This window comes from Pipistrellus hanaki (genome assembly GCF_964339955.1).
Source record: "Pipistrellus hanaki genome assembly, chromosome: 14".
NCBI lineage: Eukaryota > Metazoa > Chordata > Mammalia > Chiroptera > Vespertilionidae > Pipistrellus > Pipistrellus hanaki.
This window is the reverse complement of record NC_140516.1, coordinates 53,090,686-53,115,690: the sequence shown is the minus strand read 5'-3', so window position 1 is coordinate 53,115,690 and position 25,005 is coordinate 53,090,686. Positions and strand designations below refer to the sequence as shown.

Genomic DNA, 25,005 nt, shown 5'->3' with positions numbered 1-25,005 from the left:
GGAGGCCACGAGGGTGCTTGTGTGGGAGCTCCCACGGGGCAGTGAGGGGTCCAGGACCACAGGCAGTGGGCGCCCCACCGACCACAGAGCCCGGGGCAGGCCTGTGTACACACACTCACACACACATACTCACACGCGCGCGCACACACACACACATGCACGCATGCGTGCACACACACGCACACATGCGAGCATGCACACACATGCACACACATACGCTCACACAACACACACTCACACTCACACACATGCATGCACACATACATGCATGCACGCGCACGCACACACACACACACACACACACACACACACCTGCAGGAGCGTGTGCTGATGGGACGTCCTGGCTGCTCCACAGGCGGGGCTGCCACCCGAGGGACAGCAGGGCCAGGAGGCCGTTGGGTCCCTCTCACAGCCACGTGCCCGTCTCCCACCCGTCCGCCGGGCCATTTGCTCAGAGCACGAAGGAAGAGGGCAGCAGGGAGAGGGCAGCTGCCACCACGCCAGCCGCTGCCGCCAGCTGAGCCTTCTTTCCCCTGACACCCGAGGGGCCCTCGCCCCCTGCCCTGCGGGGGCCTGGCCTTATCTGGGGCCCCACGCAGGCGCACGCCCTGTCCTGCCCGGAGGAGCCGAGAGGGAGTGTGGGTCCGGCCTGGCAGGGGCGGCACCAGCCGGTATCACCCGCAAGGTGCTGGCTGCCCCACCCTCACCAGAGGGCTCCGGTCCCAGCCGGCTCCCTCCTCCTGGCAAGGACTCAGCCAGGCCCGGTCCTCACCCCCCACCCCCGCCCACAGCACGTCCCTGACCCTGCGCAGGGCCCTGGGCTCAGTCCACAGCCGCGGGCCACGGCCTCCGGAGGCCACGGGAGCCACGGCCCGGCGCTCACCGGCTCAGAGTCGAAGGACCTGCCGGCCACGGGGTCGGCGTCGGTGGCCTGGGCATCGAGGCTCTTCCTCAGGATCATCACCATGGCAGGGCCTCAGGCGCGGGGCGCGGCCCCGGGCGGGCGGCGGCCATCCTCCGCGGGCGGGCGGGCGGGCGGGCGGCTCGGCGCAGTCTCCTGGGCGCCTCCCGGGGGCGGGTCAGCAGCAGCACCCCATCGGCCGCTCCCTGAGAAGACAGAGGCAGGCAGAGGGTTAGGGCGGGAAGATCGGGGCCCGAGAGAGCTGCCCGCTCCCCCCCACGCCGGACCCGCCTCCGCTGAAGGGCAGACACGCAGGGAGGGCCTCGGAGGCCAGAGTCCCTTCTCAGCCCCCCGGCCACCACCGTCCCACCTTGAGGGTCTCCCCAACGCCACCCCCCAAAGGGAACAACCCTGAATATCCTTCAGCCACGTGACCCCTCCCAGACTGCTGCTCCCTGAGTGTGACACCATGCAGAGCTGGCTTTCCTGACAGCTCGGCGCCTGCCCGCCCCCCCCCCCCCAGCTGCGGTGACACAGGCCAGCCTCACAGCGGGCCCGGGCGGCAGACAGGCGCAGACCCACGGTCAGCGCGGGGGCGGGACGGGCCTCCGCAGGCCCCCACCCGGAGCAGGAGGACACGTTCCCACCACGGCGGCCACGCCGAGGGAGTCTCAGCCGAGCAGCTGGGGCTCGGGTCCGAGCCTCCGTTTCCCTCTCTGAGGAACAGAGGGCGAGGCTGCCTCGGAGGGCCAGTGTCCTGTGGAAACGGCCCAGGCCCGGGCGAGGGGGAGGCCCCGCTCCCATGAGGGACGCCCCGGAACGGCGGCTTCACTCAGGCACGGCCGAGTCTGCGGGGCCCGAGCCTCCCTCAGCAGTGGACACCCAATTCTTAAAGGGAAATTCCATCGACTTTACATATATATATTGTGCCCAGCCAGCACGGCCACGGGTGAGCCTGAGGGGGCGGTGAAGGACGGAGAAAAGACAGACGAGAAGGAAGCTGGGGCTCGGTGGGACCCCGCTCTCTGACGGAGAGACAGCGCCACAGCCCGCAGGCCGAGTCTCCCTTTTACAGCAGATCCCACGGGCAGAGGAAGGGCCTGGTCACAGCGTCCTCTCGGGCTTCGATCCCCTCCACCACACGCACCTGCTCCAGCTTGTTCACCGGCTGCTCCTCCCGCAGCCCCGTCACTCAGCCTCGTGGGGCCACAGGTTCGGACCATAAGGGCAAGCTCACAAGCACAGCCTTTGGCTGTCGCTGTGCTGGGACTTGCACGTGGCTTCGCCACGAGAGGAGCTGCCCTCTCATTAGCCCCAGGCTTGAACCTGCCCAAAGCTGTAACCGCTCCCCACAATATGTAAATCTGTACTGATTTCAGAGAGGAAGAGAGAGGGGGAGAGAGAGAGAAACATCGTGATGAGAGAGAGTCATGGATTGGCCGGGGAGCTGGGGCAGGAGCCCCCTGGGCGGCTCCAGGGGGCGGGCTGTGGGACACTCACAGCCCGAGTGCTCACCGGCTCCCAGGAGCATGCGACGGGTGAGGAGCGGCTCAGAGAGGCGGAGGGGCCGGACTGAAGCCACACAGCAGGCAGGTAACGGACCTGCCCCGAGCGCAGGCACGCGCACCTGTGCCCAGCCCCGCCCCAGGAAGGTGCCCTCCAGGTGGCTTCTACTCCCGGGCTCGTCCTTCAGTCAAAGGCCACCCAGGCCACCTGTCCCATCGCTGGCTGTACAGGCACCGCCCCTGCTCCTGGCTGAGGAGGGGCTGGGCCCCGCAGGCCCTCTGAACGGCGGGGGGGCCGCCCGGGGTGTGAGCTGCTCGCCTCGGGCTCTGGGACCTCAGGGCCGCTCTCAGGCGTCGGGGGGACTTCCTGTGGTTCGGGCCGTGACACTCAGAGGAGGAGGACGGCCCGCGGGGACAGGAAAGGGCTGAGATCGGAGCCCAGACAAACCGGGCGTGGGAGGAGGCACCCATGCTGCCGCGAGGACCAAGGCCGGCCGCCTGCGGGCCTGTCGGGAGCCGTCCGTCACCCAGCGCCCGGCCGGAGGGCCTCACAGGCCCTCCCCGGTCCTCACCGCTCCTGCCACCCGAACCCCCGAGCCCGGTGGGGAAGAGCGGCCGTGGGCCGGGTCGGCCGAGGGAAGCGAGAAACGCGGGGTGTGTGTGTGTGTGTGTGTGTGTGTGTGTGTGTGTAACCAGCACCCACACTGCCGCCTCCAGCCCAGGGCGGGGGCGGGGCGCAGAGAGGCAGCAGGGGCCCGAGCTGATCTACGGAACCCTAAGCCACGTCGCCTAAGATGACCATGACCTGGTCTTCGGTGAGACCACCTGCCAAGCACAGCGGGGAAAACAGGAGAGGGTGGACAAATTAAAAGCCAGCACCTGGCTGGAGACACCAGGAGGGCAGCCCGGCCTGGCAAAGGCGGGCTCCTGCTCTCTCCCTCCGGTCAGCTCCGGGAGCCGCGCCCGAGGGGCTCAGGCTGGTGACGGGCCTGGCGGGGTGACCCGCCGCTCCCCGCCCCGCGATGGCAGCGGGAAGCTCAGACACCCCACGGCGGTCGCCCCTGTCTGTCTCCCGGGACGGCCACGGAGCGCCAGCAGACAATACGAGGACTGTGTGCCCTCTCGGCGGGGTGGGGAGTACGCGGCCCCCACGATTGTCCCGGACTCCGAGTCACCGGCATGTGACCCGGCATGTGCCCAGCACACGCTCCCACGTCACAGGAACACAAAGGCGCCGGCCGGCCCGGGAAGGAGGCCACAACTCAGGCCTCGGCCGCGGTGTCCGCCCCGCGCCCACGTGGGGGGAGGGGGAGGGGGCTGGAGGGAGGGCGCTCTGCACACAAAGCTGCAAAGCCCGTGGGGTGGCGGCGGGGGGCGGCCAGGCCCCAGCTGGCCGGTGGGAAGCCAAGGACACGGGACGGGCAGGAGTGGGGTTCCCTCGGGACGGCGGAGAATAGTGAGGTGGCCCCATCCTCCCGGGCTCAGCCCCTCCACCCGCTGGCTCTGTGTGGCTCAGCCCATCCCCTCCTGGCAGGCTGTGCCTCGGTTTCCCCCGCTGTGACATGGGCTCCTTCCTTGTGGCTGCAGAAGCCCAGGCTGGCTCAGCTGCCACCAGGCGGGAGAAAGCACGGGCAGAGCCATTGGGTCTGGGGGAGGCGGGGTGCCCGTGCCCACCCTCCAAGGGGACACGGACCTTGTCAGGCCAGTGCCGGGGTCTGTTGCGGCTGCCAGAACGAAACACCATAAGCGGGCGGCCCTCTCCGTCCTGGAGCCGGGGTCCGAGGTCGAGGTGAGACCTCTCCTTGCTGATGGTCACCCCCTCCTGTGTCCTCAATGGGAGAAGGGTGAGGGCTCTCCCTGGGTCCCTTTTATAAGGGCACTAACCCCACTCATGGGGGCTCCACCCTCATGACCTGGTGACCTCCCGAAGCCCGCCTCTCACACCACGGCCTTGGGCGTAGGCCTCAGCCTGCCAATCTGGGAGGGACCACGCACTCAGCCACGGAAACGGGAATAAAGACCTTTGGGCACCCAGGCCCGGAGTGTGTGCCCTCCACAGGGGGTGGACTCCAGCAGGGCAGGCCCCCGGTGCTGGCTGGGGCCGCACAGGGTGCCCGCCCCCTTCCGTGGCAGCTGCCTCAGCACCGCCCTCTCCCCGGTGCAGTGGTTCTCAGTGTGGCCCCCAAACCCGCGCAGCCTCGCCGGGGCCACACAGACAGAGCGGGCTTTCAGAGCGGCTGCGGGACACCGGGCGCTGCCGGCTCTCTGACCTCCAAGACCCTGTTCCCTGCTCCCGCTTAGCCCCGGTCCGCAGGGAAGCCGGGAGCCTGGTCCGAAGTCGGATGCAGTCAAGTGGCAGGACCAGAGCCCAGGGCCTCAGTGTCCTGGGTCCACGCCCAGCCCCCCTTCCTCCGGCTTTCCCAGGGCCGGCAGCCTCCCCAGCATCCTGCCTGCCCGGTGAGCTCACGGTGCACCTTGTCCTGTAAGGCTGGCTCTTTGTAAGAGACCATTAAGCACACCACAGCAGCCCAGACGGTGCAGCTCAGGGGCGGAACGTCGATCCAGGAACCAGGAGGTCACAGTGCGACCCCGGCCAGGGCACAGGCGGTGGTGGGCTCCATCTCCTGTGTGGAGCGTGCAGGAGGCAGCTGATTGACGACTCTCTTTCATCGTGGATGTTTCTCTCTCTTTCCCTCTCCCTTCCTCCCTGACATCAATCAAAAGGTATTTTAAGAAAAACAAAGCAGCTAAAACCGGTTTGGCTCAGTGGATAGAACGTTGGCCTGCGGACTGAAGGGTCCCGGGTTCGATTCCAGTCAAGGGCACGTACCTTGGTTGCAGGCACATTCCCAGTAGTGGTGTGTAAGAGGCAGCTGATCGATAATTCTCTCTAATCCCTCTCTCTTCCTCTCTGTAAAGAATCAATAAAATACATATTTTTAAAAAAGAAAAAAACAAAGCAGACAGCCTCTTGAGGGCTCCGAGAGGCTGTGCCCTCCTGGCTCCTGTTCCGTCCACCATCCTGGGGCCCTGGTCACCACCCGGGACTATGGCCACCACAGCCGTCCATCACCACGCAGGAGGCTGTCCATGGGGCTCCCCGCACCGGGCCGGGTCGGAGGGGGTTCGGGTGCCACGGACCCGAATGCAGATCCCGCCGGCACCCTTCATGGCGCTGCACCCAGCACGTGCTGACCCCCGGGAACCAGACACACAGGGAGGTGTGTGGCCAGGACCGGCCATCTGCACTCACTCGCTCACTCTCTCTTCAGAACTGAACGCCGACGGGCAAACCCCTGCAGGCACCCGGCACCCCCACCCGTGCCCATGGTTTGCCTCGCTCGCCGCCGGCTGGGTCACGTGCCACCGGCCCGCCTGGCGTCCGGGCTGGCGTCCGGGGGCAGGAGGCCACCGGCGTGCCGGCGCCGGGGTCAGGTGACCCGGCAGAACATTCTCGCGTGTTTGTGTCAGCAGCGCCCCCGCCCTGCGAGGGCTCGGTGAGAACACGCCGCGACATGCCAGCACGGGCACTCCTTTCGCTTCTAAAGCCAGGTGGGGAGCCTCTTTCCTGCCAGGGCCGTCTGGATGTGTATCCCTTCCTCCTCTAGCACACAGTTATCAACCTAGCCCTGGCCTGTGTGGCTCAGTGGACAGAGCGTCTGCCTATGGACCGAAGGGTCCCGGGTTCAGTTCCGGTCAAGGGCATGCACTTAGGTTGCAGGCCCCTCCCCAGCCCGGGCCCTGCTTCTCCCACATCGATGTTTCTGTCCTCCCCTCTCTCTTCCCCTCTCCCTGAAAATCAATGGGAAACAGCCTCAGGTGAGGAGTAACCAAGCCAAACACACCGTTAACCAGCTCACCTGACCCCGGGGCGGGGCGGACCAGGTGGGCTCCAGAGCCGGGGCGGAGCTCCCGCCGTCTTAAAGGGAAAGCACGGGAGCGGCCTCGGGTGGGCCTGGCTCGATCAGGGCGGCCAAGGCGCGCTCCCGCCGCGCTCCCGCCCCCGTGCGGCCCGGCCAGACGCCCTGGGCGGCCCCGGAATCCCAAGTGCCGCTTCAAGCCGGAGCTCCGACGGCAAGTAAACAGGCCGCAGCCCTCGGCCAGGCAGGTGGCACTTGGGAATTCCTGTCGGGAAGCAGCTCTCCCTCCGAGGGGGTCACTTCAAGGTCAAAATGACGAGGCCCTGGCCGAAACCGGTTTGGCTGGATAGAGCGTCGGCCTACGGACTGAAGGGTCCCGGGTTCGATTCTGGTCAAGGGCATGTACCTTGGTTGCAGGCTCATCCTCGGTGGGGCGTGTGCAGGAGGCAGCTGATCGATGATTCTCTCATCGATGTTTCTAGCTCTCTGTCCCTCTCCCTTCCTCTCTGAAAAAATCAATAAAATATATTTTAAAAAAATGACAAGGCCCTAGGCAGCAAGGTGGTGAGGGGCCCAGAGGCTGCCAGGGCCACACCCCGGAGTGAGAGGGCCAGGGGGAGGGCAGGTGCCAGCTGGGGCCACAGGACCGGCACCCAGAGTGCTGGCCGGGCCGCGGGGGGAGGCGCCAGCCGGCTTGAAAGAAGGGGCAGCACCAGGTGAAGACATCGCCTGCGGGCGTCCGAGGAGAACCCCGAGGGCAGAAACGGGCCTCCACCTCAGTCCGGATGGTGCGCAGCCACCAAGGATCCAGAGATCCGTCCCAGAAGCAGGAGAGCGGGGCCAGTCCTGAGGCCCCTTCCTGACACCTCCCGAATTTCAGTTTCTGCGTTTAAATTAAGTCCTTTCTGGTAAAGAGAGATGTTATTTCCTAAAGCGAAAGCTTGAAAGCGCGGACCTATGCACCAGTTGGTCACGGTTCGATTCCCGGTCAGGGCACAGGCCCGGGTTGCAGGCTCCATCCCACTATGGGGTATGCAGGAGGCAGCCGGTCCGTGATTCTCATCGTTGATGTTTCTCTCTCGCTCTCTCTCTCTCTCTCTCTCTCGCTCTCGCTCTCCCTCCCTGAAATCAATAAAAGTATAACAGAAAATAAAGGAGAGATTTCACCCGTCTTCCCTCCTATGGAGACACACTGCGAACTACACACATGCCTTCAGGCCTTCCTCCCCAAAAACTCATGTCTGAGAACCCGGGGTCACCACAGGCTGCCCGTCCAGGCAAGCCCAGCTCGTCCTGCCATCCATGGGCCATGGGCACAGCTGCCTTGTCCTGGCCTTTGTCCCGGGCCTCCTGCCCCAGGGCCGGCTGCAGGCTGCACAGGCCGGTCACGGACGACTCCAGGCCCGCCAGCCTAAAGGGGCTTCGCACAGGCCTGGGCGGGCAGGCACCACGAAACCATTGGCTCTGAGACGCGGAGTCACACACGGAAAACCCAGCGGAGTCTCTGATCGGAGACCGGGATCTGAACACACGGGCGCTCCCTGCGGGCTGCGGGCCACTGCCGCTCCCCCAGAGGCTCGCTGGGAACAATACACGTTCGGGGAGCCTGTCTGTTGTAAGGACGAAGCAAAGCATCTTGGGCTCCCCAGCGGAGGCACTGCCTCTCGTCCCGTGGTCCCTAGAGTCCGACCGCTCCTCTAAGAAATAAAAATAAGAAGGCTGCCAAAACCGGTTTGGCTCAGTGGTAGAGCGTCGGTCTGCGGACTGAAGGGTCCCGGGTTCGATTCCGGTCAGGGGCATGTGCGTTGGTTGTGGGCACATCCCCCAGTGGGGGGTGTGCAAGAGGCAGCTGGTCGATGTTTCTCTCTCATCGACGTTTCTAGCTCTCTCTCTCTCTCCCTTCTTCTCTGTAAAAAATCAATAATATATATATATATATATATATATATATATATATATATATATATAAAAGAATGTTTAAAAAAAAATAAAAAAGAAGAAGGCCCCAGGAGGCGGGCGAAGGGAGAGCGGCAGCTGCCATGTCTCCGTCTCCCCGTGGAGCTAACAAAACCAAACAAAACTTCCGCTGAGACAGAGCAGAAGCCGTGCTCTGTCTGCGCGCACCGGCGGAGGGCATGTGTGTGCAGACCGGGCGGACAGGACAGAGCCGGCAGCCATGTGGCCTGGGGCCAGTGACGATGCCCCTCTGAGCCTCGGTTTCCCCGGCTGGCACGGCAGGATGGCTTTGAGAATTAGGGTGCACGCCACGCCCCTGGCCCAGGGTGAGCCCTCAGCGCCCAGGGGGCTGCTGCTGTCTTTGACCGGCCTGCGCCCACCGCCCGGCACCCAGCTCCCCGTGGCCCTGAATCTCGGGGACTTGGGAGCCACGTCACCGGGCCAGGAGCCTCCGTTTCCGCGCTTCAGGGTTGGAGGGGAAAGGAGCCAGAGCAGCAGGAGCCGGCCACCCCCATTTTGGGCCAAACGAGCTGTTTATCACAATGATGGCGCTGAGCTCTTAGGAGTGACCCAGTGGACAGGCCCCTCCGGGGACAGCGCACGCCGAGGGGCTTCCCAGCGGTCCGGCTCCCCATCCCCCGCTTCCCAAAGGCAGCCCCGCAGCCCCACAGCGGGAGGGGCGGTGCTGTCACGCTGCTTCCAAACCCCTGACGTGATGTGAAACTCGACAAGGTGGACCCTTTGAAATGCAAAGTCCTGCGGGCCTGCCTCTGTGTTCCCTTTGCTGGGCTCCGAGGGCTGAGGGCTGCTTTCAGACCCACCCGGCAGCGGTCCCTCTCCATCAGCGCGGCCGAACAAAAAGGGGAGAGGAGAGAGGCCAGGCAAAGGCCGCTCCGTCTTTTGAAAACGCTCAAGTGTCTCCAGTTGCTGCAGGGAGAACCCTGCCCTGGGCCCAGCCTCCTGGTCCCCTCCTCCGAGCCCCGGAGCCAACTCCCCCTGGAAGGGGTCCTCCCTCCGACCCGCAGGCGGCTTTCTAGAGACAAGAATCCGTGCCCTCTGACCCGCTGCCCTCTGACGCCAGGTCGGGAAGGTCTAGGCAGGCAGCCCGGAGCCCCACCTGGATCCAGAGCCGCACGCAGGAGGTTTGGATTAAACATCAGAGAGGGAGGTGCCTTCACTCAGGTTGTTCGGCAAAGAGAACGGCTCCCTCGCGGGACGGACCCTGGGGGCCGGCAAACTGCTCTGGAATACTGACTTCTCAGCGGCGCGGCCGTTCATCACATCAATGCAAACGGGCTGGAACCAGCCTTTCCTCTGCTCCGGACACATCCGCACATCTGAGCCCCCGGGTTCGTTTCCGGAGTTCCCATCCCGCCGGCCGGCCGCGAGGGGACCGCGGTTAACGGAGTCAGCGGTCACAGTGCGGCCCCTGACCTGGTGGCTCCGCGGGCAGCCAGAGCCCTCGGACACCCGGCAGGAAGCACCCACGGAGGAGCCGGCCGCCGGGGAGCCGCCCGTCTGCGTGGACTCCCTGGGCAAGTTTGAGCGGCAGCTCCCGGGGGGACCGAGACCGTGGGAGGGTGGGGAGAGGAGGGGGGCGAGCGGAGGGCGGGCGGCAGCTGGACGGGAGAGCGGCGCCCAGCCGGGCGCAATTGCCCGGAGCCCGCCAGCCTGGCCATGTGCTCCGTGCTGGCAACAAACCGGCTCTTTCACGAGAGGAGACGCTGACAGAAAGGACAGCTGCAGCCAGGGAGAGGCCGGGAGGCAAAATCCTCGAAAAAGCCCGCCTGGGGATCCTTCCCTGGAGGGAAGGAAAAAGCCGCCTCTGGGCTGGCCAGGGCTGGTCTGTTAAAAGGTCTGTCTCCCCCTCTGCACACCGGCTGATCAATGAGGGAGCCCTCCACATCTGGTTTCCATCGGAGCCCGAAACGTGTACCATCAGCAGATTAACCACGAGCCCTGCCTGCCGGTCTCTTTACTGCACACGGAGAGGAAGAGGTGTGCGTGGTGCTGGGCTGAGTGTTTTCTTATTTCCGTCTTTTCTTTTTTTTTTTACGTTCTCTCCACCCCGTAGGAGACTCAGCACAGCCCCCCGGCGGGGATGAGGCATGCAGGGAACAACCTGACAGTGGCCTGCAGGGCCCACCGCACGGAGCAGCCCTGGGGGAGAGGGCCGGCCTCTTAAAGAGCCAGGCCAGGTGCGCCCACGTGCTCCGAGGCGGCCTCTGCTGCCCGGCCCAGGTTTGACACGGGCTCCTGCAGGCACGGGGGGCTGGCCTTCGCTGGGCTTCCCGGGGCGCCTGCTCCCTGAACCCACTTAGAGGACACACAGCCCACGCAGCTCCTACAGAGCGGGCGGGACGGAGGGGCCGGGGACGGCAAAGGACACCGCGGGAAGTCTCAGCGGGTGGACAGAAACAGCCTAAGAAATAACACCGGGGCGTCCCGCAGGGACACGGAGGGGCTCAAAGCTCTTCCCAAAAGAACTTCGCGTGATTCCGAAATGTTCCACGCACACGACATACCCCCAAGCCGAAACCGGAGGGAGAAATAACCGAGCACCGGGTGCGGTACTGGTCCCCCCGCAGGCCGGTCCCGCCCACCTCTGCCGCCACAGCGCTGCCCACCTGTGTCCTGTCTGCCCTGGTCTTCGCTGTTAGAACGACCGCTCCTCTTACCCCCTCTCAGGGGCCCAGGAAGTCCTGGGCAACAGCAGGCGGGCCCGCCTTCACACCATCTTGCTCTTCGGGTGGGGCGTTTGGGAGAAAAGCACAGATGGGCCTCAAGCTCCCATTTTGCAGACGGGGACGGGGAGCGCCCAGGCAGCTGGCTGGGTGCGCACCCTCGAGGCCTGCAGGGTGCCTGGCCGCATCCAGACCCCGGCCTGGCACAGACACAGGGTCAAGGGCTTTGAACCCTGCACTGCAGACCCAGGCTTCGCAGCTGGGACAGCAGCCGTTTTGTTGATCTGGCTGCCCACAGACCCGCAGTTCAGTACCAAACTGTCCCGGCGAGAGAAGTCACAGCTCCACCGTCCGCCAAAGTGAAACCAAAACCGGCGGCGCCAGGAGCAGGGCTGTCACCCGCCTGCTATCGCCCCCTCCCCCGTCCTCACACGGGGGCACCTCTGCCTGGGTCCCCCCGGCCGGGGCTGCTGGGGGCACAGATGCTGCGGACGAGCGCGGGTGCGCCTGGCCTCCCAGCCGATGCACAATGCCGTGCGCACCCGGCAGGCGATGGGGACGGCCGGTCCCACAGCCCGGTGCACACGCTTGTCCGGTCGGCCGGCTCCTCGGCCCCGCTCCCTCCGGGGCGGCGGGCGGCGGCCCCGCGGCCCTGCCAGGGGTCCCGGCCGGGACGACGGCGTCCGGAGCGGCGGGGCGGCCTGCAGGAGGCGGAATCCGCTCGCCAGCGCCGCGGAGGCTCTTTGTTCCCCGTCCCGGTCCGGTGCGCGGGGCGCCCGGGGCGGAGGGCTCGGCACGGCGCGCCGGTCCGCGCGGAGCTTTGTGGCGGTCTGCGGGGTGGGGAGCGGGGAAGCCCCGGGGGGCGCGGAGCGAGGGCCCCGGCCTCGGGGTGTCCTTGCCCCGCCCGCCCGGGGGACCCCCAGAGGGAGGCGGGCTCCGGTGAGCAATCAGCACCGGGAGCGCCGGGCCGGGCCGGACCGGAGGCGCCTGCCATGTGCGGCGCCCCGCCGGCCCCGCGCCCTCCGCGCCCGCCGGGAGGAGCCTCCGCCGCGCCGCCACCCCGGCCGGTCCCCGCGCCCGCAACCGGGCGCCGCCGCCAACTTCCGGAACAAAGAGTTGTCGGCGCCGCTGCGGGGCGTCCGGGCGAGCGGGGCCGTGGGACGCGGAGCAGGGCCACCCCGCGCACCGGCCCCGCTGACAGTCCCGCGGCACCGGGCGGCCAGCGCCCGGGAGACCGGGCGGCGCGACAGGAAACAGCAACAGAGAAACCAGAAGGGCGAGCCCCGGCCGCCAGGTCCTCCCCGCCGGCCCCGGGGCGCGCTCCCCGGACCCCCGCCCCGCCCGCCGCCGCCGCCCGCCGCCGCTTACCGTGCGCTCCGGGCGGACCCCGCCGCCGCCGCCGCGCACCTCCCCGCGGCGCCGAGCGCGGGTCCCGCGGCTCCGGAGGAAACCGGCTTGTCACTTCCTGACTGTGCCGCCGGCCTCCGACCGCCCGACCGGCCGCCGCCGCCGCCGCGCGCGCCTCGCCGCCGTGGCCGGACCGCCGTGCGGAGGGCGCTGCGGGCGGGCTCGGCGGGCGGGCGGGCGGGCGGGCGGCGGGGAGCGCGCAGCCGCCGGGGGGCGGGAGCGGGGCCGGCGCGCCGCCAGCGGGGCCAGAGGGCGCCCTGCGGGCCGGCCGCGCCCCCAGCCCGCGCCGCCCGGCGGGACGCGGGAAGGGGCCCGGCCGAGCGCCATCGCGGGAGCCCCGGCCGGGGCCGGGGCCGCACCCGCCGGAGTCGCCCCCTGCCCCCTGCCCGAGGCGGGGCCGCGTGCGCTCCAGCCGCCCGCTTCCGGGTTGTGGGTTCCTGAGGTTCCAAAGCGGCGGTCGTCTCCGTGGCCGCTGGGGGTTGGGGGGGTCCTGTGCGTGCTGTCACTTTGGGGCAGGAGCTCGGGTGGGGGTGGATGGATGGATGGGAACAGGGATGTGTCCTTCACAGCCGGCCCACATGCATGCAACTGGTGGAGGGAGGGCCGGTTGCTAGGCAGAGGCGCGTGTTTAGCTCGGTAACTTAGGATGTTGACTTAAGTCCAGGAATGCGGCCCGATACAAGACGCGGTGTTTTCATTGTGCGGCTCACCTGGGGGAGGGGACGGTCCTGTGAAGAGCGAGCTTCCTGTCCCTCCTGCCTGCAGTGCATGTAACTTTACTGACCTTGTGTCCAAGCGGAGATGTTTAAAGACTTTTTTTTTTTAAAGAGAACTCCCTATGCCCGTTTTGTGTTCTCCTTTGCCAAAAAAACAAAACACCTCATTACTTGACATGGATTGTGTCTGAGCCATTTGAATGGTTCTATTCAGAAATCAGGAAACTTTTTCTGTTGCTTCTAGGAACATTTAATTGGTTTTAATCCAACGTTTCAATCCCAGCATCAAACATAAATGAACAATTAACTTTTTGAGCCTGTGTGCACTTGGGAAACTTATATTTCATGGCTATTGCTGAAATATTTCGGTTTCTCACCACACTGGGCCCATTCTTTGCAGAAAACCATGAGCTAACATCTCCTTTCCACTAACTCTGGCCCCAGGAGGAACACGGCCAGCAGCGCAGGGGGTTTGTAGCGGATGTGGGACGGAGTCCTATGGGAGCCAAAATGAGCTAATATGCAGAACACTGACACTGATGTCTGTATGCATAAACACTTTAAAAAGCTAGCGAGGGTCAGTTCTGAGTGCAGCGAGAGCAGAGTCTTCCGAGGCTGGACAAAGGCGGCCCGGGGTAACTGGGGAATGCTGCCACATTCCCCAGCGCCGTCACCTCGCCTGGGAGGGCTGTAAGGATATAGTTTAATTTACTTTTATTAGGAGGCCTAGAGTGACTCCTGGCGGCAAGCATTCCGTTTATTCCTGCAATTTCCAGCTCATCGGTCACCTTAACAAACAAGGCGCAGGGTCGCGAGCCGGGGCCCACCACGCAGCCGTTCCTCTCGCTGCACAGAATTCTCAGGATTGTGGTCACGGCGGGCCCTTTCCAATCCACAGCCTCCGGCTTCTCCGGCTCTGAGACTTCATCGTAGTGAGAAAGTACAAAACCGAAACACGTGGGTACGGGGCTGTGCTCCTCCCCAGTCGCAGCTACTTCTCACTGACTTCATTTCACTCTCCAGAGGCTAAGACCTGTGTCACTTAACCTCCGTGCTGTGAGGCTCCACCCACCGCCTGGAACAAGTCCTGTAGATATTAAAACACCCCCACTTTTTAGAGCTATAATACATAGTTCTAATTATAAAAACTCTACCCAAAAGGTTGTGTATTAAGAGTTTTGCTCAACCCAGAAGAATAAACATAAACTCAGTGGGACTCTGGGTTTACGACAATGTCAGCGGCACCTGGGGGAGGGTGAGCTGTCTACCTTTGTTCAATCCTGAAAGGCCAAAGCCAGGGGTAGAGCACAGACACCTCAACACAAACTCACAGGCCCACTGAGGAATCAATCCGTAAGGAGCGACCAAAAAGAACCACCTGCAGCGCTTCCATTATCCCCGGCCCCACGATGGGGTTAAACCAGGAATGTCCTGGGAGAGAAAAGGTGGAGGCTGCATGCAGTCTCACCCCGAGACCAAGACGGAACCCAGGAGGGAGCCAGCGGCCTGGCTCTCCCGGCCCCGAGCAGAGCTGCCCACGCGAGAGGCTGCGTGCGTGGTGGGCCCCCGCCTCACTGCCTGGGGTTTATTGTTATTCCCTCTTAAGAGCCCCCCCCCCCCAAGTTCCAAGCTCTTAACCAGAGACAAACAGGGTGTATTTTATTAAGAAAGGGTGTGATCAACTGTGACTTGTATCAACAAGCTAATAAAAGTGTGCACCGGAGTAAGCACTTTTGTGCAGAGGAGGGTAAAGGTTGGGTTTGATACGCACCAAGGAGTGTCCTGGGAGCTGGTGGGTGTTCTATTCTTGTGCCTTTAAACAAGACAAATGTGACATTCAGACTAAGCTTTGAAGTCTGGGTGAGGAGTTTTCCCATCAAATCTATCTACATCCCCCGTTTTCAAAGAGCGCCCCACTTAAAAACAGGCACCAGTTTGCCTCTGAGAACAAAGTATTCTTTTTAGCGAAGCCAGTGACAGACAGCAGCCGCCAGATGTGCGTTCGCTCTTTATTCGGCCCCAGCCTTTGTCCCGCTGCCCTGCTAAAGGTCAGGCATTCCCATTCACACTCTCCTCTCCGCATCTGAAAAGACTTTTAGAAGCAGAACCCGAACATTTCTTAGGACAGAGCACAAGAAGGCAGACATCCCCAAGTCCACCTGAGGCCCTTCCAGAGAGCCTGGCCACTGAACATCACCTGGTTCAGAGCGCAAAGGAGGCTTCTTTGGAAAATATGGAAAATTCTGATTACAGATGGAAATCAAAAAACCTGTACTTACTATGGTGGCAATTTTCTCATGTGGATCTCACTCAAAAAAATAACTTCTGGCCGAAACTGGTTTGGCTTAGTGGATGGAGTGTCAGTCTTAGGACTGAAGGGTCCCGGGTTCGATTCCAGTCAAGGGCATGTACATTGGTTGCGGGCATATCCCCGGTGAGGAGTGTGCAGGAGGCAGCTGATCGATGTTTCTGCCTCTCTCTCCTTTCCTCTCTGTAAAAAATCAATAAAAATATATTTAAAAAAAAAAAAAGGTTCTGCCCTAGCCAGTTTTGCCCAGTGGGTAGAGCATCCACCTGCAGACCAAAGGGTCCCGGATTCAGTCTGGTCAAGGGCACATACCTCGGTTGCAGGCTCCTCCCTAGCCCAGGCCCACGTCGGCATGTGCAGGAGGCAACCAATTGATGTTTCTCTGTCTTTCCCTCTCTCCCACTCTAACAATCAATGGAAAGATATCCTCAGGGGAGGATTAACAACAAAAGTCCTGTAATTGTTCCCACATCCACGCTCCAGGTGCAGCTCACGCCCGGCTGACACAGGCCTGCGCGGCAGCCGAGCCTCGCACTCTCCGCTCGGCCTTTCTCTCGTGCTCGGACACCTTCCGGCTGGTGAGGAGGGACAGCCCTTGCTGCAGCCTCAGATGCATGCGTTGTATCTGCGTGTGCCTGCATGTATATACACACACATTTCATAAAAGGCACTTCTGTTCTTGAAGACAGCGTTGCTTTTTGATTCAAGAACCAAATAAAACAAATTTATTTTCATTGAATTTAAGGAAAACCCACACACTAAGCGTAATGACAACACCTGACTCCTCGGACACGGAATGGGAGTGGAGAGCAGCGTGAGGGCCGCTGCTGAATCAGCGCGTGACTGTGGCTTTGTCACAGCATCTAGCGCCACTGAGGCAGGGGGTGCCAGCTGGGCAGGCATTGTGTGCCACAGAGTGGGGTTGTGAGCCCACGGCCGAGCACAAGCCCTGGTTCCTAGCTGGCAGGTGCTGAAAGCAGCTCGGGGAGGACGGGCGCTGGGGAGCGAGCCACGAGGAGCAGCGCACAGCTCACGCTGGTTCCCTTGGCAGCACGGCCGTGTTTTGTGCAGAGTGAACAGCAGCTCCCGGTCAGGTGATACGAGACAGCACACGCCACGCACACACAGACACTGGAGAGTTCAGGCATGACAGAGAAGCACAGACAGACATAATGAAGGCTTTTCACTACATTCAAAGCTACAGGCATATGTAAAACTTACCAAACTATTTTACTTTTAAAAAATGTTTGTTTTTTTAATTTTTAAAAAAATATATTTTATCGATTTTTCACAGAGAGGAAGAGAGAGGGATAGAGAGTTAGAAATATCGATGAGAGAGAAACATCGAACAGCTGCCTCCTGCACGCCCCTTCCTAGGGATGTGCCTGCAACCAAGGTGCATGCCCTTGACCGGAATCGAACCTGGGACCTTTCAGTCCGCAGGCTGAGCTGATGCTCTATCCACTGAGCCAAACCTGTTTCGGCAAAAAATGTTTTTATTGATTTCAGAGAGGCAGGAAGAGGGAGAGAGAGAGAAACATGCATAATGAGAGAGAATCACGGATCAGCTGCCTCCTGCACGCCCCACCCTGGGGATCGAGCCCACAACCCGGGCCAGTGCCCTGACCAGAATCCAACCTGGGACCTTTCAGTCCACAGGCTCAGGCTGTACCCCCGGAGCCCAGCCAGCTGAGGCTATTTTACTATTGAAATGCCGAGATTCAGAGGCTTAATTACTTACTGGCCTTCCCTAATCTGCTCAGGGTCTTAGCTGATGCAGACTATCTAGTATCACACAACACGGTCACTCCACCAAAATCGTAACTAGAAACATTGCTATGCACTGAATTTAACCTGGAAATATTTCAACAGCACACCGAGACTAAATGTTATCTTCAAATGAAAACAATCACAATTTTTTAAAATATATTCTTATTTATTTCAGAAAGAGAAGGGGAGGGGAGAGAGAGAGACTTCAGTGATGAGAAAGAATCATCGCACTGGCATGGAGCCCGCAAACCGGGCAAGTGCCCCGACCAGGAATTGAACTGCGACCTCATGGTTCATAGGTCGATGCTCAACCACTGAGCCAGGCCAGATGGGCCAATTGTTTTTTTTAAAATACTCTCCAGTCCTGGCCGGTGGGCTCGGTTGGTTGGGCATTATCCCATGCCCAGAAAGGCTGCCAGTTCCATTCCCATCAGGGCACATGCCGGGGTGCGGGCTCCATCCCCGGTGGGGAGCATGCAGGAGGCAGCCGGTCCATGTTTTGTTCTTTTTTTTTTTTTTTTTTTTTTTTTTTTTTTTTTTTTTTTTTTTTTTAAGTTTATTTTATTTTATTTTATTTTATTTATTTATTTTTTTTTTAATATATTTTATTGATTTTTTTTTTTTTGCCCCCCACCCTCCCTCCCACACATCCCCTCCCTCCCCAGAGTTTTGTGTCCATTGGTTATACTTATATGCATGTATAAAAGTCCTTCGGTTGATCTATTATCTCCCCCAGATCTTCCTCCCCTCCCTGCTGTAATTTGACAGTCTACTTGTTGATTTACTGTCTCTATATCTATCTTTTGGTTCATCAGTTTATAATGCTCTTTGTTATCCACAAATGAGTGAGGTCATGTGGTGTTTCTCTTTCATTGATTGGCTTATTTCACTCAGCATGATGTTCTCCAGTTCCATCCAGTTTGCTGCAAATGATGAGAATTCCTTATTTTTTATGGCCGCATAGTATTCCATTGTGTAGATGTACCAAAGTTTTTGGATCCAATCATCTGCTGATGGACACTTAGGCTGTTTCCAAATTCTGGCTATTGTAGATTGTGCTGCTATGAACATAGGGGTGCATATATCCTTTCTGATTGGTGTTTCTAGTTTCTTGGGATATATTCCTAGAAGTGGGATTACTGGGTCAAATGGGAGTTCCATTTTCAGTTTTTTGAGGAAACTCCACACTGTTCTCCACAGTGGTTGCACCAGTCTACATTCCCACCAGCAGTGCACGAGGGTTCCTTTTTCTCCGCAACCTCGCCAACACTTGTCATTTGTTGATTTGTTGATGTTGGCCATTCTGACAGGTGTGAGATGGTACCGCATTGTTGTTTTGATTTGCATCTCTCGGACAATTAGTGACTTTGAGCATGTTTTCATGTGCCTTTTGGCCTTCCTTCTGTCTTCTTTTGAAAATGTTCTATTTAGGTCCATTGCCCATTTTTTAATTGGATTATTTATCTTCCTTTTATTTAGTTGTATAAGCTGTTTGTAGATGTTGGAGATTAAACCTTTATCAGTGGTATCATTTGCAAATATGTTCTCCCACACTGTGGGCTTTCTTGTTGTTTTGTTGATGGTTTCTTTTGCTGTAAAAAAGCTTTTTATTTTGATGAAGTCCCATTTGTTTATTTTCTCTTTAGCTTCCATTGCCCTAGGGGTAGTATCAGTGAAGAAGTTCTTTTGGCATACGTCTGAGATTTTGCTGCCTGTGGATGCTTCTAGTATTTTTATGGTTTCCCGTCTGATGTTTAAGTCCTGTATCCATTTTGAGTTTATTTTTGTGAATGGTGTAAGTTGGTGATCTAGTTTCATTCTTTTGCATGTGTCTGTCCAATTTTCCCAACACCATTTATTGAAGAAACTGTCTTGACTCCATTGTATATTCGTGCCTCCTTTGTCAAATATTAGTTGAGCATAGTGATTTGGGTTGATTTCTGGGTTCTCAATTCGATTCCATTGATCTATATATCTGTTCTTGTGCCAGTACCAGGCTGTTTTGAGAACAGTGGCTTTGTAATATAGTTTGAAGTCTGGTATTGAGATCCCTCCTACTTTACTCTTCTTTCTCAGGATTGCTGTGGCTATTCGGGGTCTTTTATTGTTCCAAATGAACTTTTGGAGAGTTCTTTCTAGGTCGGTGAAATATGTTGTTGGTATTTTAATGGGGAGTGCATTGAACCTATAGATTGCTTTAGGAAGTATGGACATTTTGATGATGTTGATCCTACCAATCCATGAACATGGTATGTTCTTCCATCTCCTTACATCTTCCTCTATCTCTTTTTTCAGTGTCGTGTAGTTTTCCCCATATAGGTCCTTTACTTCCTTAGTTAAAGTTATTCCTAGGTATCTTAATTTTTTTGGTGCGATGGTAAATGGAATTGCTTTTTTAGTCTCTGTTTCTGCAGTTTCTCTGTTGGTGTATAGAAAAGCCATGGATTTCTTGGCATTAATTTTGTATCCTGCTACATTACCAAATTCATTTATTAAGTCAATTAGTTTTTTAATGGAGTCTTTTGGGTTTTTTATGTACAATATCATGTCATCGGCAAATAAGGATAACTTTACTTCTTCTTTTCCAATTTGGATGCCTTTTATTTCCTCCTCTTGTCTAATTGCAATGGCTAGTACTTCCAGTACTATGTCAAACAGGAGTGGCGAGAGTGGGCATCCCTGTCTTGTTCCTGTTCTTAGAGGGAATGGTTTTAGTTTTTGCCCATTGAGTATAATGTTGGCTGTGGGTTTATCATATATAGCTTTTATTATGTTGAGGTATGATCCTTGTACTCCCACCTTGTTAAGAGTTTTTATCAGAAAAGGGTGTTGGATTTTATCGAATGCTTTTTCTGCATCAATTGATATGACTATATGATTTTTATCTTTCAATTTGTTTATGTGATGTATCACGTTTATTGATTTGCGGATATTGTACCATCCTTGCATTCCTGGAATAAATCCTACTTGGTCGTGGTGTATGATCTTTGTGATGCTCTTCTGGAGTCGATTTGCTAGAATTTTGTTGAGGATTTTAGCATCCATGTTCATGAGGGATATTGGTCTGTAATTCTCTTTCATTGAGTTGTCTTTATCTGGTTTTGGTATTAGGGTGATGCTGGCTTCATAGAAGGAATTTGGAAGTGTTCCTTCCTCTTGGATTTTTTGGAATAGTCTGAGGAGGATAGTTTTTAGTTCTTCCTTGAATGTTTGGTAAAACTCTCCTGTGAAGCCATCTGGCCCTGGGCTTTTGTTTGCTGGAAGCTTTTTGATGACGGTTTCAATTTCTTCCCAAGTCACTGGTTTATTGAGATTTTTAGATTCTTCCTGATTGAGTTTTGGAAGATTATATTTTTCTAGGAATATGTCCATTTCCTCCAGGTTGTTCAGTTTGTTGGAGTAGAGTTGTTCATAGTATTTTGTAACAATCCGTTGTATTTCGGTGGGGTCTGTTGTTATTTCACCTCTTTCATTTCTGATTTTGTTTATTTGGGTCCTCTCTCTTTGTTTCTTGGTTAGTCTGGCTAGAGGTCCATCTATCTTGTTTATCCTTTCAAAGAACCAGCTCTTGGTTTTGTTGATCTTATGTATTGTTTCTTTGGTCTCTATGTCGTTTATCTGTGCTCTGATTTTTGTTATTTCCTTCCTTCTACTTACACTGGGCTTTTCTTGTTGCTCTTTTTCTAACTCTTTGAGTTGTAGAGTTAGATCATTTGTTACACTTTTTTCTAGTTTTTTGCAATAGGCTTGTAAGGATATGAACTTCCCTCTCAAAACTGCTTTTGCTGTGTCCCATAGATTTTGGATTGTTGTGTTTTCATTGTCATTTGTTTCCAGGATGTTTTTAATTTCTTCCTTGATTTCTCTGGTAACCCAGTCCTTGTTTAATAGCATGCTGTTTAGTCTCCATGTGTTTGATTTCTTTGGATTATTTTTATTGTAGTTAATTTCCAGTTTTATGCCATTATGGTCTGAGAAGATGCTTGATATGATTTCTGTCTTCTTGAATTTGAAGAGACTTTGCCTATGTCCCAAAATGTGGTCTATCTTTGAGAATGTCCCATGTGCATTTGAGAAGAATGTATATTCTGTGGCTTTGGGGTGGAATGTTCTGAAGATGTCAATTAATTCCATCTGGTCTAGTGAGTCATTTAGGATTGATATTTCTTTGCTGATTTTTTGTTTGGATGATTTGTCGAAGGGTGACAGTGGGGTATTAAAATCTCCTACTATGATTGTATTGCTGTTAATCTCTCCCTTAATGTCCTCCAGCAGTTTTTTTATGTATTTGGGTGCTCCCGTATTGGGTGCATATATATTTACCAGGGTTATTTCTTCTTGTTTGATTGCTCCCTTTAGTATTATGAAGTGGCCTTCATTGTCTCTTGTTATGTCCTTCACTCTGAGATCTAATTTGTCAGATATAAGTATTGCTACCCCAGCTTTCTTTTCATTTCCATTTGCCTGGAAAACCTTTTTCCATCCCTTCACCCTCAGTCTGTGTGCATCTCTTTTTCTGAGGTGGGTTTCTTGTAGACAGCAGATGTATGGGTCTTGTTTTCTTATCCAATCTGTTACCCTATGTCTTTTGATTGGAGCATTTAAACCATTTACATTTAATGTTATTAATGATAGGTACTCATTTGATGCCATTTTTATTCTATACCCCTGTGTTCCTTCTTCGCTTCCTATTTATTTATTTTTACAGTAGACCTTTGAGCATTTCTTGCATTGCTGGTTTGGTGGAGATAAATTCCTTTAGTCTTTTTTTGTCTGTGAAGCTCCTGATTTCCCCTTCAATTTTGATTGATAGTCTTGCTGGGTACAGTATTCTTGGATTCAGACCCTTTCTTTGCATGACTTTGTATATTTCATCCCATTCCCTTCTGGCCTGATAAGTTTCTGTTGAGAAATCAGTTGTTAGTCTGATGGGGGTTCCTTTATATGTAACTTTCTGTCTCTCTCTGGCTGCTTTTAAGATTCTAACTTTGTCATTGGTGTTTGCCAATTTAATTATAATATGTCTTGGCGTCGGTCTTCTGGGATCCATTTTGCTTGGGACTCTGCGAGCATCTTGGATTTGTGTGGGTTTTTTCTTCTCTATCTCAGGAAAATTTTCTGTCATTATTTCTTGAAATACATTTTCCATGTCTACCTCGGTTTTCTTTCCTTCCGGAACCCCTATTATTCGAATATTGTTTTGTTTTGCATTGTCCCAAAGCTCCCGTAGGCTCTCCTCCTGCTTTTTAATTTTTTTTTCTAGAAGCTGCTCTAATTGGGTATTTTTTTCTATCTTGTCTTCTAGCTCACTGATGCGATCCTCTGCTTCTTCTAGTCTGCTCTTGATGCTATCTATTGAGTTTTTCATAGTAGCGATGTCATTTTTCATTTCATCTTGAGTCATCTTCATTTCCTCTTGGGTTTTTTTCATTTCCTCTTGGGTCTTACTCAAATTGTCAAATTTGTCTTCCATTCTTTTTAGCCATCTTAAGATCGTTACTCTGAATTCTTGCTCTGGTAGGTTGCTTGCCTCTATATCGTTTACTTCCTTTTCTGGTGAAGCCTGCTTTTCTTTCATATGCGGGCTGTTTTTTGGTCTCCCCATGATCTATGATGTCTGGTTGTGTAGTTCTCTCTCTCCTGCTTTGATTTAAAGGCACAAAATACAACACAACCAGGTACAACACACAAGGCACTGAATCGAAATGTGTTTGCGATATTAATAACCACCAATAAGGGTGACTAGAACCCAGCTAACAAAAACATGCAATCAAACAAAAAGCATAGGCAAATCAATCTTATAAAAGAAAAGCATACAACTTCAGTAAAGTTAACATTCAACATACAACTTCAGAGTTAGAGAGTAAGACTGTTTTGTTTTTTTTTTGTTTTTTTTTTGTTTTTAGGACAATTGCGAGGGAGGTGTGAATGGGTTTGGAGTAGGTAGTTGGAAATTAGATATATACAAGTAGGGTGAAATTTTAGGAGGGGGTAGACAGATGGAATGGGGGAAATCTAGAGCAGGAAAGGGTTAAGATAAACAGGGTATCAAAGGAAAAGATTGGAAAGAGGGTGAGGGCATAAAGGTAGGGTTGAGATAGAATAAAGCGTTGGAGAAAGAAGGATAGATAAAGACTGTAGAACAGTAATCCTGAAATTAAAAAAAAAAAAAATATATATATATATATATATATATATATATATATATATAATCAAATGGAATAAAAATAATAAAAATAAACAAAAGAAAATAAGATGAAAAAGGTAAATTAGTAGTAGTAATAATGTTGATTACATATACAATGTAATAATTATCAAGATAAAATCAAGTGAGGAAAAAGAAAAAAAATAGTTTCTTGAGTAAACGTTGCAAATAATGAAAACAAAAGTAAAAAACAAAAATTTAAAAATTAAAAAAAAATAATAATAAAATTTTAAAAATTTAATTAAAATTAGCAGTAATGAAGGTCATTCGCTTCCTCTATTGTTATGATCCAGTCCTGATTTTTAGGCAGGTTTTGCTTTGTTTTTATTACACTAGAGTCAATTTGTGAATTAGCCTCTGGGGGCAGTGTTTCTAGGTTGACTTCCCAGACTCTAAAGCCTCTCCAGCTTTTTTTTTTTTTTCCGTCCTCTCTGAAGCTGGAACTATGGAGGGGGGGAGGGGGCAGGTCCGAGCAACTGCAATCTCCCGCAACTCTCCGATATCCCTCCGAGCCGGATCCAAATGTGTTGCTCTTTAGATATCTCCCCTGTTAGGAGCCCCGTCCACTTTCAAGGGTGACAACCGCCCAACAGCGGGGGCTTCTACTTGTAATCACCACCCCTGTCCTCCAGCTTCCGGGAGCGCGCTCTGTGCGCACAGGCTTTTTGTTTTCGCCGCGAGTGCTCTCCACCCTCTCCCCGCGAAATCTGACCTTTTCGCTGAGCAGTGGGGCAATCCTGTGAGGGCAAGTGTTCGCGCCGCTTGGGATCCGCGTTCTGGGGGTCACAGATGCTTGGTGGTCGCTGCGGCTGTGGATATTCAGGCCTCTGACACGATCCTATCTTCCTCTCAAGATGGCGAGGTTTCCCCGTCCAAGCCGGTAGGTAGCTCCGGGCAGGGACACAGCCCGCGTGGGTGCTTCCCTGTGAGGGGCACCTCTGTCAGCAGCCCCCCAGCAGTTTCTTCTGGTGTTCGCTGTCTCCCAGCTTGCCAATAAACACTCACAGCACACGACCCTCAGTTGCTCTCTCTTTCTGCTTCGGGAGAGGGCTCAGAATCCGCCCATCTATTCTTCCGCCATCTTACCTCCTCCTGACGTTGAAAGGTCAGGTCCACATTTGCTGACACTTCAATCTGGGGTCCTCACTTCTTTTAGATGCTCAAAGTAATAAAGGAAGTCCAAAGTTCTCCTTTAGTTACACTCTCCCCTCCTGGTCTCTCTCCCGCCACAACCTGTGACTCAGGCGGCCGAGGGAACACTGTCACCAGCGCGCCTGCTCCTGGTGCAGAATTCCTCACGCAGCAGCTTCCGTCAGCAGCTGTGCGCCATCTCCATGTTTTGTTCTGACACTGATGTTTCTCTTTCTCTCTCTTCCTTTCTAAAAATCCACAAAAACATCTTTAAAAATATATACCCTTTAGTAGAATTCACATTTAGTATTTGAGACACAAGCCCAAACTTTATTTTTCTCTACTGTCAACTATCTGCCATATAAGTCTCTGCCTCCAGCACAATCTATTTTTACCTCATCCCTAGTGAGACGCCCCAAGCTACTGCTAGCCTGCCCAGCCCCATAAAAACGAAACCGAGTGAACTTCATTCTCATTAGGCAGCGAAGAAAACTGTTAACTAGATGCGGCTGACGAAGTCACAGAGTTTAAATTCCCCATTTGAAGGCTGGATCGTTTGGAT

The 25,005-nt window shown here is 55.6% G+C and overlaps 1 protein-coding gene across 2 annotated transcripts in view; it reads right to left on the bottom strand.

Annotated features, from left to right (window-relative positions):
* The window catches only part of FAM53B (family with sequence similarity 53 member B), a 44,315-nt gene extending 31,851 nt beyond the window's left edge, over positions 1–12,464 (bottom strand). The window contains exons 1-2 of one of the 2 annotated variants that reach the window (XM_084904564.1): positions 12,275–12,464; positions 884–1,107 (exon numbers count right to left, since the gene is read on the bottom strand). In XM_084904564.1, coding sequence (XP_084760690.1) covers positions 884–967 — 84 coding nt within the window. In that variant the 5' untranslated portion in view covers positions 968–1,107; positions 12,275–12,464. The remainder of the gene's footprint in view (positions 1–883; positions 1,108–12,274) is intronic. The other variant, XM_084904566.1, reaches the window with a different exon arrangement.
* Positions 12,465–25,005: the final 12,541 nt, after the last annotated feature.